Genomic DNA, 21,667 nt, shown 5'->3' with positions numbered 1-21,667 from the left:
CATATCTTCTTTTTATTCTATTAGAGAACTCATTTTCTTGTCTTCCCCATAATTTTTTTGTTTTGTTGTTTTGGTGTTTTGGGGGACCACACCAGGTGGTACTCATGGGTTACTCCTGGCAGACTCTGGGAACCATATGGAATGCCGAGGATAGAACCCGGGTCCCTTGTTGATTGGCCGCGTACAAGGCAAATGCCCTACCACTTTGCTATCACTCCGCACCCCCATAGTTATTTGTTTTATGTTTTTTTACAAGCAGCCTTACAAAAGAATAGGTTGTTTTTCTAGTTATTGTTGGACTTGCAAAATTGAGCATTCACAAGTTTAGCTTTCTTTACTAATGTACTATCTATATTAGAGGTTGGCAACCTTTAAGACCTAAAGAGCCACTTTCCTAAAGAAGAAAAAAAAAAACTGGGAACTGCAACTTAAGGAAAAAAAAAACTGCAACCTAAAAAAAAAACAAAAAAAACCCTGCAAAACCACTGGGACATTTAAAACAAATACAGCACTGCATACATTGTTTCTTATCTTAATGTTATATACAGGATCATGCATTTAGCTATCTGAAGAAAAAAAGTTTTTTGTTTTGTTTTTGTTTTGGGGTCACACTCGGCAGTGCTCTCTCCGGCCCCTAAAAAAAGAACTTTTTTATATAACAATGTAAAACATATATTTGCGCAAATTAATAACCAGTTAAAATATTTAAGTGATACTGGGCCTGAGCCTCCCCTCCCCTTGCCCCCCATCTGCCCTGCTGTTGGAGCCACTGCAAAGCTTCAAAAGAGCCGCGTGCAGTTCTAGAGCCATGGGTTGCCAACCCCTGTCTATAATAACATATAAGGTATGCCCATCCACATTATTCCCTTCTCTGCCACCTCTGATCACTTTTCAAATTCAGAACGATCCCTTTTCTTAGTAACACTGAAAATTTCTTTTCTTTCTTAATAATCCCCTTAATCTCAATATAGTTCTGACCCATATTGGCTTAGTCTACAAATTTTTTTTTACTTTGCCATATTGTGGCTGAACTTATTACTTGGGGGGGGGGTATTTTTCTTGTATAGAAGCCTCCAGGATTAATTTATAAGATTTTTATTTTGAAAGATCTGGTATTGTTCAGGGCTTAATCCTGGCTTTAAATTCAGAGATTGGGATACATAGAGTAGTGAAGCAGGTAGGGCATTTTATGCAGGCATAATATCGTCTATAGTTCCCCAGATCCCTTTAGGAGTAATAATTCTCAGAGCAAAGCCAGAAGTAATCCTTGAGCACAGTAGAATGTAGTCGAGAAACAAAAATCAAGCAAAAAATAAATGGACTCAGACTCTGATCAAATCCAAGTCAGCTGCATGCAAGACATGTTCCTTACCAGCTGTGCTCTATCACTCCAGTGCCCCTTAGTGAAACTAAAAGTTTCTTATTAAAGGTCCTTCTGAACTTTAGGTTTTTGGGTCACACCCAACAGCGCTCAGGGGTTACTTCTGGCTCTGTGCTAAGAAATAGCTCCTGGCAGGCTTGGGGGACTATAAAGGATGCCAGGATTCAAACCAATGTCCATCCTGGATTAGCTGTGTGCAAGGTGAATGCCCTACCGCTCTGCTATCTCTCCAACCCCTAAAATAAAATTAAAAAAAAATTGTCTAGTACTATCCTTAGTAGAATTTAAGTATAAGTACCTTATCTTAAAATCATTTAGTTGTACTTAGTTTTCATGCTGATCATTTGATTAGTCCACTGTCTTGATATTACATTTTTGTTTTATTAGTCTTTGAGATACTGAAATGTTTGGAATCAGTCTTCTGAATTAACTTTGTTACCATGAATTGGCACAACTTAATGGCATAAATTTATGGTATTAACCATTGTCAGGCAAATAACAATAGACCATTCCTATTTTATTTCCTGAAGTTTTTTTCTCTGTTGAATCAAATTTCTTGATTTTTAACTTTGGATATAGCTCTGAGTTGCTAGAGAGATGGTTCAACGAGCTTATTTATAATTAGTACATGCTTTGTGTGCTGCAGGCTCGGATTTGATCCGTGGCATCATATGGTTTCCGCATATATCTGGAGTAACCCCTAAGTACAGGGTCCAGAGTTAGCCCCAGCATTGCTGGTGTGATCCCAGAACAAGCAAATTAGTTTTCAAACGGTTCTAAAAATTAGCATATATTATATGCAATATCTAAGAAATTTCACTCTAAACGGGCTATGTATCCATCCTATCATGAAAAAAATACGTTACTTGGAACTTGCCATCTTGCTAAAAGTCAACTATGATGATTTTATACTTTTTTTCTTTTGTTATGGATTAATTTTGGTGGTGGTAAGGGTGAATTGTTGTTTGCCACATCCAACAATGCTTAGGGTTTGTAGTCAGGAATTTTTCCTTGAGGTGCTCAAGGTACCAAATGGGATGCCATGGGTAGAACCTAGGTCAGCTGTATTCGAGGCAAGCAAGCATGTTAACCTTATATACTATTTCTCCAGACCGTTTTTAGAATATAGATGGTAATACTAATGAAAAATAAAATTTACTAGCTATAAGACATTGTAACATAAACTGAATTCCAGATTATATGTATTTTGTAATAATTCTTTAGGAAGTTTGAAGAGAACATATGAAGAAGAAGATGATTTTGGAAATATGCAAGTGGCAACAGCACAGAATGGTTGACTCAAGCAACAGAGAATGAATTTCTGTTTAAGAAGGAGAAATGCTAGAGACAATAATAACGTAAAATGGTAAAAACACAGTAGTTTAAATTACATGTTGCTTCCAGATGTGTTTCTCTGCAACTTGATGAGCAGCAACATTTTAATATGTTGGACTTCTAGCATAGCTGGCACTGATGGTTTTCCTTTTTTTTTTTTTAACTTTACAGTTTTATTATAAACCAAGAATTTTGGATTTGCAAAGAGGTATTATTGCAATAATGCACTTTCATACTTGAAATTTATTTGTATGATATAAAGTTATTACTTTAAACAAAATGCAATTTAGGGGGTTTTGTTTATTAAATCTGAGTAGTTTATAATAAGAAGTTCCTAAAGTTTACTAAAAATTCATTTTGTGTTCTAAATGTTACATTTAAAAAAATACCTTTAAAGTTCACTTATAATGGAGCCTCTTACAGAAACATTAACAAATGCAGGAATCTGCTATATTCTTTTCAGTGTAATTTAATAATTTAGTTCTTTTAAACTTGAGCCCATAATAATAATCTTTAAATCATGGCATTACCCAGCTATTTTCTTTCAACCTTTTTGTTTGTTCTATAGAAGTAAAAAACAGGGGCCGGGTAGGTGGCGCTGGAGGTAAGGTGTCTGCCTTGCAAGCGCTAGCCAAGGAAGGACCGTGGTTCGATCCCCCGGCGTCCCATATGGTCCCCCCAAGCCAGGGGCGATTTCTGAGCACATAGCCAGGAGTAACCCCTGAGCGTCAAACGGGTGTGGCCCAAAAACCAAAAAAAAAAAAAAAAAAGTAAAAAACACAGTTTAATGAACAAAGGAAGATATTTCACTTATAGCACCAGATGCTAAAAAAATAAACATGGAAAATTTTAGGTTTTCAGGTGACTTTCTTATTTGCATTTCTTAAAAATCTAAATGTTTTTTTCTTGGAATTTCTTAGCCCTTTTTTGATTCAAAATGGTTCTAAGTAGAATACACTAAACTAATGTAGCACTATTTTTTTCTAAATGAAGCCCCAAAAAGAAAAGTGCCTTGTATCATTTAAAAAAGGAAGTAATCCTTATGGCCTCTAAATTAGTATGTAGAACAGTGAACCATCTAACATCTTTCATTTTTTCAACTATAAACGTTTTTAAACAAAGTATGAGGTTTAAAGAAACCTTAGTAAATTATTTGGAATACGGAACATTTACTCCTTCTTTAATGTTCTCTTAATGATTCTGTGAGATTATTCTGGCTCAGACAGAATATTTTCTTTGAAAATGTATTTAATGGGGAAAGTGATTTGTGGGATACGCATGTATTTTAAAGTTATCTCTTTATAGAGTTCACCTGATTTTCCCCCATAATTTGCATTAGCAAAGACATTTTATGGATCCTTGGTTCTCCCTATTATTTATATAATCTTAAAAAAAAAACCATTTTTGCTATTTTGAGTCTAATATATGTGGGAGGAGAGGAATGTTCTTTTTTAACTTTTTATAGTTGATTTCGGGTAGGACAAACAATTACTTTGTGTCTCACTTTCCTCAATTCTCTCCAGGTGCTTTACTGGAATGATTTTCAGATATTCCCTTGGTACCAACAGGTAGTAAGCAAGTAACTTTTTATACTAAGTTGCTTGTTTTGATTTACTAGTCCCTTGAATGTAGTAATATAGTTTAAAGAAACAAAGTGGCTATTTTCCCCCCTCATAGTGAGAGACTGGAAATGAATTCGAATTTCTGTTAATTAAGATTTAATTCCTATTACCCAGGTGGTATTCCAATTATGATTTCCTTTTCCTTTCCCTTTTTGCCACTCTGAGATTAAGATACTTCTAATCCCAGTGTGGTCTAGTACCTGTTGTGTGATTAGGTCATTTGGTATGGTCTAGTGTATCTGCATTGAGTATTTAGAAATTCCAATTGGTAAATATCAGATTACATAGCTTTCCTGTATATAGATCACTTACGATTGGGTAGCAAAGATCTCTATTGCAGTGTAATAATCGATGATGTTTCCTTAAGCAGAAACTCTACTTAAAAGAATCTTCATTGTTACCACATTCGGTTTCTCAAATGAGGCAGTTAAGATTTTAAAACCTTATATATAAACATATCCTCTTGTTGTCTGGCCAGAAATACAGGCTTGCTTATTAATTTAGTTGGTAATTTTCCATTCTTTTCTAATGTGTAACTTTTATGTTGTCACTGAAGTGCCTGCCCAGCACTGTATATTAAAGATTGTCTCTCACAAACTCAAGAAAAAAGGATTATTATCTTGAGTACATTATTGATGTGGACGAATTGAAGTCATTCATTGTAAGTTTGTTTTATCTTGAATTTGTTCTTCCATCTAATACTCAAATAGTTATTCCTAGTCTCGGTTCCATTTTTATGATTCTTTTGTTCCCACTAATTTATTTTATTTTATTTTATTTTTTTTGGCCACAACCATTTGATGCTCAGGGGTTACTCCTGGCTAAGTGCTCAGAAATTGCCCCTGGCTTAGGGGGACCATATGGGACGCCGGGGGATCGAACCGTGGTCCTTCCTTGGCTAGCGCTTGCAAGGCAGACACCTCTAGCGCCACCTCACTGGCCCCACCCACTAATTTTTTTAACTATAATATCTTATGAATCATGAATTATTTTCCAGGGTTTTGAATAATGTAAAACAACAAAGTACCCAATTTTAAATATTAAGTGCAACCTGGTCACAGATTTTAAAGTGAAGTTGCATCAAAATATAGGAAACTGCTTTACTGTCTATATTGAAAGTATGAAACTTATACTAGAAATATTTAAACTGAAATGGCAGTATTCCTAATTTCAGTTTATGGGTTCATCTTAATATTATCTAGTAGATTTTTTTTAAAACAGCAGATACCTTTATTTGTATCTTCTACCCTGTGGTAGAAATATTAAACCGTGAAAGCTTTTGCTACCAAATCTCAACCACCTTTAGAGCAGAATATTTGTTTTGGGAGATTTTGTGCTTCATCTGAGTTTAGAAGTAATGTTGGGAAATGTAAAGCATGTCCTTTTTAAGAAAATGTTTCCTAATTGTCTTATTACCATGGTAATTCAAGTGAACTAGAATTATTTAATGGCAATCTTGAATTAGAAAGTTGGGATGTATATCTATATATATCTAGATCTCAACTTGATGTAAAGTAAATGAGCAGTTACCTGACTGATATTTTTTCCAAAATAATTTAAATCCATAATCCCATAACTGTCTTAGCTTCACTTCAATATTTACTTTTCCTTTGTCCATTCAACAATGCTCCATTGAGAAAATGATAGGAAATAGTTGACAGTTGTTTTAATTTTTTTTTAAATGTTTCTTGGGTCTTTGAATGCTGGATTTTTTTTGTCTTACCCATTCATGGCAGCTAAAAATAATCACTCAAAATATTCAGGTTTACATGTTAGCTCTCTTTCATTGGGAGTTGTCATACCTCACAGTTCAAAGTATATTCTACAGATCAGTAACATTATACTGACATGTAATTGCAATTTACTATGCAGCAAAAATGATTCAAGAATAAAAATATCTTATAGTGTCTATTTAACTTTGTATAGGCAATTGCTTAAGTTACTCTGCTTTTACCAGTTGTATTTGGATACAATGCTTATGTATGTATAGGAATGTCACAGTGCAAGATGCTGCTAGCCCAGGCACAAAGTATTAAATTATTTTGTGACGATTGGTGGTTGTATTAAAACTGTGTGCCATTATACCTCAAAGAGATTGAAAAACTTATTTATAAGTTTTATATTTATATTTTATATTTATATTTTATATTTATAAGTTTATATTGCTTTGCTTCTGAACTTTAGTTTCTCTTCTAAGTGATACAACTTACACAGTAGTATCTTAAAAATACATCCTCATTACACAAAAATCAAGGTCATTAATACATAGAATGCCCAATTCGATCTTCGGTACATTTTAAGGATTGCTAGAATTAAGTTTGGAACTAGTAGTTGAGATTACGGGAATCGATATCTAAAAGAAAGATGTTATCCACGGAACAGCTTCTAACACATTAAAGATAAATGACATCTTAGGTCTTTTTGTTTGCTTTGTTTTGAGCCCACACCAGCGGTGCTCAGGTTACTCCTGGCTCTGTGCTCAGGAATCATTCCTGGCAGTGCTTAAGGTACCATATGGGATGCTGGGCATTAAATCCAGGTTAGCTGTTTGCTAGGCAAACACCCTACTGTGTTATTGCTCTGGTTTCTACATCTCCTTACAATCAAATCTATGATTACTATATTATTGAATACAAATGTGTAAAATATAGGGCCACAATAAATCAATTTCAAGTAGTTATTTTGATACTCAGTTTTATTCAGATTGCATAGGAAATCAAGTTAACGGAAGCCAAAAATATATGTGCTCTGCAGGCAGAATTTTGTTTATTGAGGGTTGGGAGTTTGTCACATCTGCAGTGTTCAAGGGAATATCTAATGTAAGGGATTGAACCTAGCAACTGCAGTCCAAGTAAGTATCCTATCTGCTGTGTTATCATCACTCAAACCCCAATGTCAAATTTTTATACACCTTACTTAGAATCATTTGTTATAGAGGGGATTTAAGATCTGAAGAATACAAGGATTTATTCACATATGGGCCTTATGAGGAGTTTTGGAGGGTGTTTTTGTTTTTTTTGTTTTCTTTTTTTGATTTTTGGGCCATACCCGGTGAAGCTCAGGTTTACTCCTGGCTAAGCACTCAGATATGGCTCCTGGCTTGGGGGGCCATATGGGACACTGGGGGATTGGATCACAGTCTGTCCTAGGCTAGCGTAGGCAAGGCTTACTACTTGCGCCCCCACTCCAGCCCCTAGTTAACTTCATATTGTTTAAAAGGCAGGAGGCATTTAGTTTCACATTTTATTAGGTTGATTTCTAAAATGTTTTGTAGGGGCTATACCTAAGACTGGCCATTCCTAGCAAGGCTAAGCCCAGCAGCATGTGTTTGAGTACTCTAGGTGAGTGCCTGTTGTGTGGGTGCTCAGGCCTTCAGCTAGAGTGTTCAGGTTGATGGGGGCACAAAAACTAAACCCAGCTATGTTTGTGGAGCCATGTTAAAATCATGTGTTTTATCACTCATAAGCCCTATCTGGATTCTTATTTTGGGTTTTAAATACTAAATCAGTCTTTTGGGCCACACCTGGTGGCACTCATGGTCACACTTCTGGCAAGCTTGGTGACCATATGGGATGCAGGAAGCAAACCCAGATCAGTCCTGAGTGGGCTGCGTGCAAGGCAAACTCCCCACCACTGTGCTATTGCTCCAGCCCTGAAAAGGCAACTTTTAAGCCCTGAAAAGGCATGTGTGTGTTTTTGGGCCACACCTGGACCAGTATTCAGTGGTTATTCCTTGCTCTGCACCTGATGGTGTTTAAGTGACTGTACGAATGCTGGGAATTGAACCTGGGTTGGCTTGTGTGCAAGGCATTCACCCTACTCACTGTTCAACTGCTCCAGCCCAAAGCACCCAATTTTAAGTTAGTTTTTTTCACTTAGATGAATTAAACTCACAAGTCAACAGTAACGGTGTTACTCTCTATGGTGAAAGTTTTCCATTTAGAGCTGTTTCAAATCTGGAATCATCTGAGGAAGGTTTGAGTCCACAGGGTAACTGGAACAAGTGCTCTTTACTTTCCAAGTTCATTTTCTAAAAGAGTGCATAATGTTTTATGAACCATGGTATGAATAGAAGACTCAATAAAAGAAATAGGAATCTGACACAAGTTATCATATGAACAAGTTTAATGTAACACAGAATGCAAAAAATTAGAGCCATTAATAAAGTATTTTATCTTAAAAATTAAAATAAATTAAATCAAAATAGGATAGTGACCAGAACAGTACCATTATGATCACATTAAATAGAAAAGCTTCCATCAAGTTTATGTATAATAAAATCAGTACATCTTAAATATTCTCAATTTTGTAATGTTTTTTTCATTAACTGTAATAGGCTTCACACCCATGAAAAGATGAGGCATCTGATTAGAAATACATAATATGCCAGGATTTGCCAGTGAGCTGTTGAGACTACCTCATATTTGATAGATTTTTAAGCAAATGATTTCACGTGAACATTGATACACCAGAATATATAAACTTTCAGATGCATGTATAAAGTCACAAGAGATCATTTTCATTTCTACTTTGTGAAGCTGACCAGGTTACTTGCCAGTATAACATTTTAAATGTCTTTTTTTGTTTTTGGTTTGTTTTTGTTTGACGGCCACACTCAACTATGTTCAGGAATCACTTGTGGGACCATATGGGAACCTAGGTCAGCAGTGTGCAAGGCAAATGCCCTACCCACTGTACTATCACTCCAGCCCTTAAATATATCAATTTTTCCAGCTTCACATAGTATATGGAAATGAAAAGACTCTAAACAAGCAATAAAGAATAGACTTTGATGCCAAAAAATGAAGCCAAACTTTAGAAAAATACAATGCAAGATTCAAGTTAAAAATATATTCCTTTGGTTAAAAATTATCCCCTTTATAATATTTATTTGTAATCTAAGCTCAATGCCCCAACAACCCAAAGTCTAAATATCATCCTTGTATTACAATTTTCTTCCAATCCACTATTTATGGATATCACTGGGTGCAACAAAACATTTTGACTCAAGGAAGAGTTGCATTATCTTCTTTGACATGTCTCTTTTAAAAGATTTTTACTTTAAAAACCTCCGACACATGTAGTTTTCTTCAGAAACTGTATACCCAAACTTTTTATAGAAACCAACATTTTGTGGTAGACATTCTAGGGTAATCTTGTAACAGTTCAGTTTCTTGCTTAGCAAAGTAAGGGTGGATAATAACCTGAAATTAAAAGAAAAAGCCATAGGAGTGTTAATAAAAATGGATTCTATTAGTGTAATATGAAAATATGTAAAAAAAAACATTTTCATGTTTACAGTAGTATTAGGTTTAGATTGTATCCTTTCCCAGCATTAATTTAAATACATAATATTTTTTCTCTCTGGGGTTACTACAAAAGGAGGATGCACTAAAGACAGTCAAACCTAAATTTTTTTTTTTTTTTTTTTGGAGTTTGGATCACATTCGGCGGCACTTAGGGGTTAACTCCTGGCTCTGTGCTCAGAAGTTACTTCTGGCAGACTCAGGGGACAATATGGGATGCCAGGGATCAAACCTGGGTCTGTCCGGTGTTGGCCACACGCAGGTAAACATCCTACCGCTGTGCCATTGCTCTGGCCCCCAACATTATTTTTTAAGCTCTTCTAAATTTATTCAAACTGTTTAAGAGCAGTGAAATTTATAAAATCGGTAAGTTTACCTTTGTTATTTGTCATTTCTAAAACTATATTATTTGTAGGAAATAGATATTAAAACCCCATCATGAGTTAGGGAGGGTGGGGCTGGAGCGGTGGTGCAAGCTCTAAGGCGTCTGCCTTGCTAGCCTAGGACGGGCTGTGGTTCAATCCCCCAGCATCCCAAATGGTCTCCCCAAGCTAGGAGAGATTTCTGAGTGCATAGCCAGGAGTAAACCCTGAGTGTCACCGGGTGTAGCCCAAAAAAACAAAAACAAAAAAGCAAGAGAGGGGATGAATAGTCACTTCAAGAGGTGGATTGTATGGGTAGCCAATAACAATACAGAAAATGTTTGATTTAACTATTAAGGAAATGCAAGTAAAAATCACAGATAAGACTGAAATAATCAATACTGATAGAGATGGGGTGAAAAGGGGAAGTCTTGTTTAATCTTTGGGAATGTGGTCTGGTTCAATCTATGGAAAACATTTTAGAGACTGCACAACAAATTAAGAATCAGGTTCCTTATTTGACCTGGTGATTCCAGTAGGCATCTGTCCTCCAAACAAAATATTAGCACAAAGTTACCTTTGCACATCTATGTTCACTGTAGTGCTTAGTTCAGTAGTCAGGATACAGAAGCAATCCATATGTCCAAGAAAAGAAGGGGGCGGGCAGAGCAATAGCACAGCAGGTAGGGTGTTGTTTTACACGTGACTGACCCAGATTCGATCCCTGACATCCCATATGGTTCCTGAGCCTGCTAGGAGCGATTTCTGGGCAGAGCCAGAAGTAACCCCTGGGTCCTGCTAGGTATGACCCCAAAACAAAACTATTGAATAAAGGAGTTGTGCCTATACACATTTCTATTCAGCAGTAAGATATCATATAATGCTGCAATTGTAGCATAATTGTGGTTGGAACTGCAAGGTATATGTGCTGTGTGAAATAAGGAAAAAATAATCTCACTCCTCTATGGTATACAGAAATACAAAATAAGAGCTAGTGGGTGGGTAGAGGAATGAAGAGGTAGAACGGAAGTGACATTAGGATTCTGGTGGGGGGTACTGATTGTGCTTTGGTGAGGCAATTACATCAAAAACATGAAAGGCAAGACTAAAGGAATGGAATAGTAGAAAGTAGACTGCTTTATTCTAAAGCTGATGCATCCTAAATATCCAGATAACATCTAGCATATAGAAGATGCTTAATATTGAGATTTTCTTTTTTTTTTTTTTTTTTTTTTTTTGGTTTTTGGGACACACCCGGCGGTGCTCAGGGGTTACCCATGGCTGTCTGCTCAGAAATAGCTCCTGGCAGGCACGGGGGACCATATGGGACACTGGGATTCGAACCAACCACCTTTGGTCCTGGATCGGCTGCTTACAAGGCAAACGCCACTGTGCGCCACTGTGCAGGCCCAATATTGAGATTTTCTTAAAAGTCAAAAAACAACTTGAAATTTATTGGAATAATAGACTATCAATACAATGCATACCTATTTTAAACTATTAATACATAACTATTTTGTTACACATACTGTATATGTTTTATTTTTAAATGAGAAACTAGAGTGAATCACTTGGCCAGTATTTTTTTTCCTATTAGTATGAAATGTCATTAAGATAATGTTTTATTAAATTCACTCATCTATGGAGTGCAATTATTAAATTAGTAAATTTGTTAAATTTACTCATCTATTTTTTAGCTAAAAAAATCAAGTTGAGGCCGGAGAGATAGCATGAAGGTAAGGCATTTGCCTCGCATGCAGAAGGATGGTGGAGCATTCCATATGGTTCCCCGAGCCTGCCAGGAGCTATTTCTGAGTGTAGAGCCAAGAGTAACCCCTGAGCGCTGCTGGGTGTGACCCAAAAACCAAAAAAAAAAAAAAAATCAACAAGTTGTCCAAAATTTACTGATTTGTGAAGTAGAATTTCACAAAAGTCCAATTGCATTGAATTATCTTATATCCTAATTTTTTGTCTGTATGCTAAACTTCTGCCCATGCAAGATTCATAGGGAATGACATCAAAAATGAACTACAATCAGAAAAATACTTAGTATTTTGGCAAGATACTCTAAATGGGGATAACAACGAATAGTTGTTTTATCAGGGTTACCTTATTTCTGCCTACTTACAGTTTGCCAAGCTGTTTTCCTCTGCATTCATCACTAACAACAACATCTTCTACTCTTCCTCTCTGGAAAGAATTAAAGATTAAACATGTACCTTATATATATATATATATATATATATATATATATATATATATATATTTTTTTTTTTTTTTTGCTAAAAAAAGAACAAGTTGTCCAAAATTTACTGATTCATGAAGTAGAATTTCACAAAAATCCAATTGCATTGAATTACCTTATATCCTAATTTTCTGTCTGTATTCCAAACTTCCTGCCCATGCAAGCATTCCTATCAAAATGTAGTCATGGGGCTGGAGCAGTAGTATAGAGAGTCAGGGGCTCATGGGGCTGGAGCAGTAGTATAGAGGGTCAGGGGCTCATTTCTCAGTCTGGTAGTTGAAAGGGAATTTCTTGAGGCAGGACAGACAGTAGAGTATTATCCTACTCTTGCAAAATAACACTTTAAAATATTCTAATATAGCTTAGTAATTTCTATAATGGAAGCTTTGGAAAAATTTGGGCCCAAGGAGACAGCTTAAAGTGCATGCCTGTTGTGCCAGAAATATCTGATTCCTATCACCATATGCATTAGGTACTTCAAGCCACCACTGGGATGGCCCACAGTCTTGGGCTAAATTAATTATCACTAGGTATGGCCCCCAGACCTTTTAAGTCTCCCCATCCAACCCCCATAATATCTAACAGAAAACATGCCAAGGATTTTTAATTTAGTGGTGGAGGTAGGGGGAGGGGGGCTAGGCATTACCAGTGGTGCTCAGGGATCACTCCTGGTAGGGCTTGGGGGACTACATAGGGTACCAGGGATTGAACTACCCATTCATATCAATGGTAAGAATGTGAACATACCTTGGCACAGGAATGGATGAATTTATGTTCTATTATCAGAGTTGCTGTAGCAACAATCTGTCCTAAAGTCACATCTTCTACAACTGTAACATAGTAATCCCCAGATTTCTTCATATGCTCAAAAGATTCTGCAAATTGGAAAACAGGTAGTAGGTATTAAATTTTATTAGTTGCCAAAAAATATTAGGAAAGGCCAACTTCATTGCTGTCTATTTATAGCTAATCTGTACATTACTTCTAAAGAAAATATTTAAAAGTGGCTAAGTAGTTGAGACAGCAACTGGAATATGGCCCATATATTTAGGAACTGTACTTGCAAATTAAAAACTAGAAAGAAGGCTTTTTTTTTTTTTTTTTTTAATGTGATGCTGGGGATCCAACCCAGACATTACACTTGCAAGTTATGACTCTCATTCTTTTTTTTTTTTTTTTTGGTTTTTGGGCCACACCCGGTAACGCTCAGGGGTTACTCCTGGCTATGCGCACAGAAGTCGCTCCTGGCTTGGGGGACCATATGGGACACCGGGGGATCGAACCTCGGTCGGTCCATCCAAGGCTAGCGCAGGCAAGGCAGGCACCTTACCTCTTGCGCCATCTCCCGGCCCCAAGTTATGACTCTCAACCACTGAGCCACAGCTGTCACTGCTATAGCTACTGAAGATGAATAATACAAATAGTATATGTTGCCACACTAATGAGTGATATTTTTTTAGTAAATTTAAATCAATTTAAAGTTTAGCCTGTACCCTTAGATATTTAAACAACTAAGTCTCAAATTTAGGCGAGAAAATGTTTACATGACACCATTCTTTAATTTGTATTAGTTTTGCTTCAATAGCAAGAACGGAATAGTTTCCCTTCAATTTGATTTTTAATAGATCTAGAGCTCAAACATGTTCTCATTGAATCTGATATCCATGAAAAGAGGAGTTGGTAATAAAGAGCCTAACAACCTCATTTTATTTTGCTGTTTATTTTCACATTCTATAGAGGTATAGAATTTCAGAAGATAAATTTTATGGAGAAAAACGACAAGAATAAAAATGATGACATTATGAGATTATCCTAGAAATGGAGAAATAAAAATAAAATTCTAGACTACAGAAGAACTTGATTTCCTTTCGGGTTGCACTATAAAATATCTACATGTTTTAAAATTGAATATAAAAGAACAAAAAAAATACCCCTTCGGATTATATTCTTACTTTTTTTTACTTGATGAATTACTGTGATTAACCAGATAAAAGTAAATATAATAAACTTTCTATATCTGCCACCTAGGTTCTAGTTTACAATAAAGCATAGTAATTGATATAATTGGGTTGATATCAAGACTACTGGTATAATAAAGTACACTATTCTAAACATTTGTTAAATGAGTAATTTCCAGGGTTTTTAACAAAAATGCAAATATATTCAAAAGAACTCTAAAAAATTTAATCATTTTCCTCACTTCATTCAGGAAAAAGAAAGCTATAGTACTTACTCATAAATTGTTCAGGGTTGACAACTCCAGTCTCTGTCAATTGACCTAGTACTTTAAAAAAACCTAGTTTTGAAAAAGAGATTTCAAGTTATGACTAGAAGACATAGAAGATATGTTAAAGACCCATATATGAAGCTAGTGGGATTCTAGGAAATATTTTTAGCAGAAGCTTGCATAATGAATTATCTTAAAATGATACACTAATGAATTATCTTAAATTATCTATACACGCAAACTGAAATTAGTTTAAGATTTTCTACCAAGAAGACATTTATTAAAGCTTTTGATAACCAAATATAAAAACGATTATTTGGGGGGCATTTTGATGTTAAAGAAACCTAGCCAGCCTCAGCTCAATCCCCGATATGATTTCCCCAGCAGACCAGTAGTTATCCCAGAGTGCAGAGCCAGGAATAAGTCCTGAGTACTGCAGGGTGTGGCCCAAACCAACCCCCCCCCCCCCCCGCAAAAAGAAAACTTTCCATTTTATTCAAAGAATACTCTCTCTCTACTCATTCCTCACACAGCTTCCTTATGTGTTCTCACACATGATAATTGCCCGTTCATGAAAAGTCTGTGGCTTTTTAATTAAAATAATAGCAATGCCATATATTCAAGTCATTTGAAATATTTTGTCTTTGCATAAAATATTTCATTATCTAGTCTTTGCCATGATACATATACACTGAAATTGACTGCCTCAGACAAGTCACTTTAAAAATCAAAGTCTGCAGAATTCATGGAATCATAGTGTTTGGTGGTGGTGGGGGGAATGGTTGTGTTCATTATCATTCTATCCATAATTTGTACATAGTAATATGTACATAGGCATACCTCTATTTAAGTCAGCTGTACAGAGAGGCCGCAAAACCAAACCTTCTCCAGGATGTGTTGGGGAAATAGCTGGAGAAAATGTAGCTGTATTCTGGCTCCAATCCACTTCTTTGAGTAGACTTGGATCAAACATAGGAGTTTCATCAGGCTTCATCTTTCCAGTAAGGTCTAAAAAATGTTAAGGCAGTTAATAGAAGGAAAATGATCATATTTAGATAAAGTATCTTATATATATATATACACACATATATTAGGAAAAAAATCTACCAAGACAGACAAGATACGTTAGCCTATCCTGAATAATTTAGCAAATACTACTAGACAGACATTCATGATTAAAACAATGAGCAAGTGAGAAGCTTTAAACTTAAAAATTAATTTAATTGGAAGTTGGTGGGTCTCAGAACAATTAACCTATTAACTAGATGTTTCTTATTTTCATAAATTACAATATGTTTTCAAGCAAACATGAGGGGAAGGTGCACGTTGGCAGTGGTGCTATGTGGCTACCAGAGCTACATGTACTACTGGCGGTGCAGGACTGCAAACCGCATACACATACAGGGCCTGAATTGCAGTCCTGTGAGTCCTTCCCCCTGCAACAAAGCATCTCTTCCTTCCCTCCTGCAACAGAGCATCTCTTGAAACTTGACTAAATCTGAATTTTTCCATGTTATGCTGCAGTATGTAAGGCTTTTCAGCACTTATATGCCAGGCATTTGTTCAAAGAAATTGCGTTATGACTTACTAGTATTATTATTAGTAGTGATTATCTCAATAGATGGGAACTGCAGAAATAGATAATTAACTCAAGATCACAAAAAATAATGTAGCTAGGACATAAACCATGGCAAATATGAATTCTGGAATTAAGTCTGCCTGGTATTCAAATGTCAACTTTGTCGTAGCTAAAATAGTTAAACTCAAAGAATCCGCTTCCTGTTTAATAAAATGGAGATGGAATTACTGGACAGATGAAGTTATTTGCTGTATGTAAGTAATCAACAATAAGTACTTGGCACACTGCAAGTGCTTAACAAGATGCATTTTAATAAGCAATATGAGATTCATGTTTAAAAAGTCTTAATATTCTTCCCTTTTAATTCATGAATCAGGAACTATGGTATGTCCCAGGGCTATGCAAAGAAAAACAGGTTATTGTTTATGCTAAATGAAAAGGTAGCATTTTGGATAGAGAAGTCAGCATTACATAGATTACTGAGAATTTCTTTCCTTAGAAGAGCTAGTTAGGCTATCAACACTATCCTTGATTCTAAGAACAGTAAAGAAAGGAAATAATTACGGTGATTGTCATAATTCCATTAAAGAATATATTCTGTTCAAAACAAAAATTTTTAAAATAGGTTAATTTTAGTGCATACATTTTTTTTGTTTGTTTCTGGGTAACACCTGGCAGCGCTCAGGGATCACTCCTGGCTCTACGCTCAGAAATTTTTCCAGGTAGGCTCCGGGGACCATATGGGATGTCAGGATTCGAACCACCGTCCTTCTGCATGCAAGGCAAACACCTTACCTCCATGCTATCTCTCCGGCACCAGTGCATACGTTTTTATCATTTGGGCCAGAGTTTTTTGGGGGGTATATTCTTTTCTGAATAATGCTTTTTTAGATAGCAGATAAACAATAAAATAAAGTTTTTTTGTTTGTTTTTTGCTTTATGGGCCACACCAGTGAAACTCAGGGATTACTCCTTGCTATGCACTCAGAAATCGCTCCTGGCTTGGGACACTGGGGGAATCCAACTGAGGTCTGTCCATGTGCAAGGCAAACACCCTATTGCTGCGCCAACGCTCTGGCCCCAATAGAATAAATACTAGTAAAATAAGATATGTACATTAAAAAGGCTGGAGAGATTGTATAGGGTTTATTCACTTATTGTTGTTTTGTTTTGGGGCCATACCCAATGGCACTCAGGGGTTACTCCTGGCTATGCGATCAGAAATCACTCCTGGCTTGGGGGACCATATGGGACACCTGGGATCAACCAAGGTCCATCCTGTGTCAGCCGCACCCTACCACTGCGCTGTAGCTCAGACCCCAGAGAGTTTATCCATTTTGCATGCCGCTAATCCTGGTTCAACCCCTCGCATTGCATATCATACCCTGAAGGCCCACAGGGTAAGACCCCAAAACAGGATGTATACATAAAATGCAGAGACCAGAAAACAAGGTATCAAGTACATTATAGTAATACACTTTCATTTTCATGTTCATCCTATTACAGTTATAGCTAGGAAGTTTAAAGAAAATTCAGAAAGGAATTCAGATGATTAGTAAGATAACTGGTGGAATTTACATTAAATATATCCTGGAAACTGCAAGGTATAATTTCCAGAAGTGGAGAATTTAAGTATAGTTATTTTGCATAGTAGCTCATAAGAACATTTTAGTAGTAATTTAATTGTCCAGCCTAATGGATTCTTTTTTATTTTCTTGGTAGAGAAGGTATGTGAAAAGAGGAATCCTAGAGATCAAACCAGAGACTTCACTACATCTGGTGCTTAGTAGTGCTTAGGACTAATTAAGTTCTAATTTTCATAAGGGCTAGGATTAAGGAATGGCAAACAATAAACACTAATATTTTCCTGTTTTTCTGTAACCAGATTGTCCCAGTTCACGAATGGCTATAGAAAGAAATGATACTGCCTAATATGCTTTTTGTTAATTCTCAAAACTATAGTGAAAAGATAATAGTTATTATGGCTATCATCCCCATGTCATTTACCAGGAAGTAGACAAGTAACAGGGTAACAGAATCAATAAGGAACAGTTAGAATATGAAACCAAGTAATAAGGATCAGCACCATTGCTACAGTATAGTCTCTCTTGAAATTCTTACTAACACTGCAACAAAGCATCGTTTATTACATAGTTATGCAGTCATTCTTGGGTTGGAGGCCATACTCAGAAATACTCAGGAGTTACTCTTGGTTCAGGGTCATGATTCATGGACCACATAGTGCTGGGAATAGACTCGGGCACTCCAATGTACAACATGTATTCTGTTTTTTGTTTTGTTTTGTTTTTGGGCCACACCTGATGACGCTCAGTGGTTACTCCTGGCTATGCGCTCAGAAATCGCTCCTGGCTTGGGGGACCAGATGGGTTGACGGGATTGAAACACAGTCCGTTCTAGGCGAGCGCACAAGGCAGACATCTTAATCACGCCAGCCTGTATTCTGGGTTTTTGAGCCATATCCTCGGTCCCATATGCATTCATTCAGGCATGATTGTAGATTTTATTCCCAGTAGTAAAGATGCATTAATGACATCTTGTGCACTAAAGATTCACAGGCATAAAAAGAATGCAATTTTAGCAACACTATATTAAGAATATCAGACTAATCAAAATACAAACTATGTTGGGTATAAGCGAAAATCCAAGGGGCCAGAGAGATGGTACAGCAGTTAGAGCCAGGAGAAGCTCCAGCAGCACTTGGTCCTTGGCAACACAGAACTTACCTAAAAATCTCCTGGTGGGCCCCATGTATGCATATGTGTGAACTTTGCATGTGGGAAGCCCTTGATTTGATATCTAGGATCCCTCTTTCCACATACCTCTACCAAGAAAATAAAATCTATTAGCTGGGTAATCAAATTATTAATAAGATGTACATATGAGAGCCGGCGCAATAGCACAGCAGGTACCTTTACCTTGCACACATACTACCCCAGTTCAATCCCCATATCCCGAGCCTGCCAGGAATAACTCTTGAGCAGAGCCCTGAGTAACCTCCTGAGAGTCATCAAGTGTGGCCCTCAAATCCCCCTGAAAAAAATGTTCTTATGAGCTACTATGCAAATAACTATACTTAAAGTTATAATACAGGAAGTAAGGAAGTAAATAACTAGCTTTGCATAGTCATTTAGCTGACCCTGATTTGATTCCCCCCTTCCCAAAAGGTTACTTCCCTCTAAACACCTCAAAAGTAAAATTCCAATAAGCAATTAATATGCTTACAAGTGATAGTAAGAAGTGATTTGAAAGAAAATCTTTTAAGATTTTAGCAAAGGGGCCCAAGAGATAGCATGGAAGTAGGGCGTTTGCCTTGCATGCAGAAGGACCGTGGTTTGAATCCTGGCATCCCGTATAATCAGTCCCCCAAGCCTGATAGGAGCTATTTCTGAGAGTAAAGCCAGAAGTAACCCCTGAGCGCTGCCGGGTGTGACCCCCTCAAAAAAAAAACTTTTAGCAAAGACTAAAATAAATGTATTTGGTTTACAAAACAATAGTATTGCAACATCATACATTTGCAGTGCCCCCAGGTATTGCAAAACTTAAAAATGTCAGTAAATAGAAGTGCAGTTGTCTGAAGCTGAATGTTACCATTTATCCTTGGGTTTTAAAGACTTAATTTTTTTTTGAAAACTTAAACATTTATCAAGATTTTGCTTTATCTGCTAAAGTAGCATGCACTTACAATAGACGAATACAATAGAATGAATACTGATAAAGCAGTGAAATGTTTTTCCTGAGGTCTTATTTCAGAAAAATCTCGGAGAAAACATGATTCCTAAACAGCACCAGTGTTAATCTCAAAACTATACACCAACATTCATTTTTCCTAACTTCACATCAGTTTCCATTAATCTATTCTTTGGAAACAATTTCATTAATTTGTTTTCCAGTGCAGTAAGTTGCTGCCTCTAGGAGCAAGCAATTAAGATCAACAAGTAACATCTGGGACACTGGGAATAAAAAATTTAAAGATAACAAAAATGTTAAGCACATTCTAACATCAAATCTCAACTGCCTAGTATTGGTGAATGGTGGTACTAGGCAATAAGGTGGGGGGTGGTCTTCAAGGTTCTACATACATGTTGCAACCATCTTCGATAATAATCTAAATTTAAAGAACACTTCATTCACTGATTTAAATAGCCATATTTATTCATTTGTGCACTGACACTTAAGACTGGGGGGAGGGCGCCACCGGGTGGTGCTCAAAGCTTACTCCTGGCAGGCTCAACACCACATGGAATGTTGGGGGATTAAACCCGGGTCTGCAGTGTGCAAGGCAAGTGCCCAATTCACTATCACTCCAGCCACATAAGATTTTTTTTCCAAAGGAAACTCCGATGATTTGAGCCCTAAAATTCTAGGTATTTCCATTTCCCCGTGTAGGAAGCGGAAGCCCACAGAGCCTTGGGAGCTCGACTCCAAGGTAGCACACAGCTAACAGTGTGTGCACTTGGGACTGAGGCCATCGCAGTTCACCTGTCACCAAGCCGAGTAAGCCCGACCGAGGTAGTCAAGGAGACAGATGGCAATCAGACCAGACAGGTAGCTGACTTCCACCCCTACTCCAAGAAATTCCGAACCCATATCATCAACACCCCCAGATCTGTCCATTGATTTCCCATTGGACAACCTAACAACACTAATGCCGCTGTCACTTCCTACAAAACGCTGGGTTCTTTTGGTCGACATAAACATTCACCAATACAGCACTGGCATTCCTAGAGGGATGAAGTCCTGGGAAAGAGACAAAGACGGTCCCTTTCTTTCCCGGAGAAAACCCCGGGAAGCAAGCAGGGAGAGCAGGAGGGGCTGTTCTCAGGTGCATCCCCTCCAGCGACCACAGGATCCCCGGGAACAGCGTGGGGGGGGGGGGCAGTGAGGATGGCGTTTGGATGGGCGATTCAAAAGCGAGGGTGGAACGCCCGATTCTCGACCCCAAAGCCGGGGTCGCTCAGTGTCTTTCAGCCCCACTTGGACACTGATCCCCGTCCTTCAGCTCTGCACCCCACCATGTGCACGCAGCGGGCCAAGGGAAATCGCGCCCAGGTCTCCCCCTGGACGAGATCCTTCCTTGCTTCCTTCATTCCCTCGCTCCCGCACACACCTGTTCCGTAAAGGCGAAAGCATGCAGGGCCCACCTCGGGCCCCGAGCACCTCCCCGGGCCCCCAATGCAGCTCCCCGACCCCCTCACCCTTTCTTTCGGAAAGCCGGCGCTCCTCTCCGAGGCCCTCCAAGCACACGCACCCGGGTATTCAGCCCCGGATCCGGATCCGGCTTCGGTTGCAGCCCCACCTCCTTTGCTGCCACCTCCCGCTGCACAGTCGCCCGCCCGCCCGCCGCCACCGGCAGCCCGGACGTGGCACCGCCAACGCCAGAGCTCGGCCCCCGCCCCGGGATGTTGACGTCAGGCGGGACGCGCGGGCGGGGGCGCAGGCGCGGCGGGGGCGGGCCGAGGGGTGGGGCCGGGCCGGACAGAGGGGCGTGGCCTTCTCCGGCGGCTATAAATGAGAGGTGGGCGGAGCCTCTTGGGGCTCCGCCCAGGAGTCAGGGCCTCTCTAGGCTTGCAAAGTCATCGCTGGCTGGAG

The 21,667-nt window shown here is 38.0% G+C and overlaps 2 protein-coding genes across 2 annotated transcripts in view; one reads left to right on the top strand and one right to left on the bottom strand.

Annotated features, from left to right (window-relative positions):
- The window catches only part of STYX (serine/threonine/tyrosine interacting protein), a 37,343-nt gene extending 34,053 nt beyond the window's left edge, over window positions 1-3,290 (top strand). Inside the window, exon 11 of the mRNA XM_049767551.1 lies at window positions 2,606-3,290. Coding sequence (XP_049623508.1) covers window positions 2,606-2,679 — 74 coding nt within the window. The 3' untranslated portion in view covers window positions 2,680-3,290. The remainder of the gene's footprint in view (window positions 1-2,605) is intronic.
- Window positions 3,291-8,864: 5,574 nt separating this feature from the next.
- Window positions 8,865-21,449, bottom strand: GNPNAT1 (glucosamine-phosphate N-acetyltransferase 1). Its single transcript, XM_049767593.1, has 6 exons — window positions 21,274-21,449; window positions 15,319-15,486; window positions 14,485-14,547; window positions 12,999-13,126; window positions 12,135-12,196; window positions 8,865-9,542 (listed from the first exon to the last, which is right to left on the bottom strand). The coding sequence occupies exons 2-6, from the start codon at window positions 15,470-15,472 to the stop codon at window positions 9,395-9,397; spliced, it is 555 nt and encodes a 184-aa protein (XP_049623550.1). The 5' UTR covers window positions 15,473-15,486; window positions 21,274-21,449; the 3' UTR covers window positions 8,865-9,394.
- Window positions 21,450-21,667: the final 218 nt, after the last annotated feature.

Source organism: Suncus etruscus, chromosome 2, assembly GCF_024139225.1.
Source record: "Suncus etruscus isolate mSunEtr1 chromosome 2, mSunEtr1.pri.cur, whole genome shotgun sequence".
Classification (NCBI taxonomy): Eukaryota; Metazoa; Chordata; class Mammalia; order Eulipotyphla; family Soricidae; genus Suncus; species Suncus etruscus.
The sequence above is the reverse complement of the archived record's forward strand: the minus strand, read 5'-3'. Positions and strand labels throughout refer to the sequence as shown.

Bases quoted from the DNA above. Each gene is read 5' to 3' on its own strand.
- GNPNAT1 (XM_049767593.1), bottom strand. From the start codon at position 15,472: ATGAAGCCTGATGAAACTCCTATGTTTGATCCAAGTCTACTCAAAGAA. The intron at 13,127-14,484 runs GTAAGTACTATA...TCCAATTTGCAG, and splicing joins CAACCCTGAACAATTTATGA to AATCTTTTGAGCATATGAAG. The intron at 12,197-12,998 runs GTATGTTCACAT...AATTCTTTCCAG, and splicing joins TCATCCATTCCTGTGCCAAG to AGAGGAAGAGTAGAAGATGT.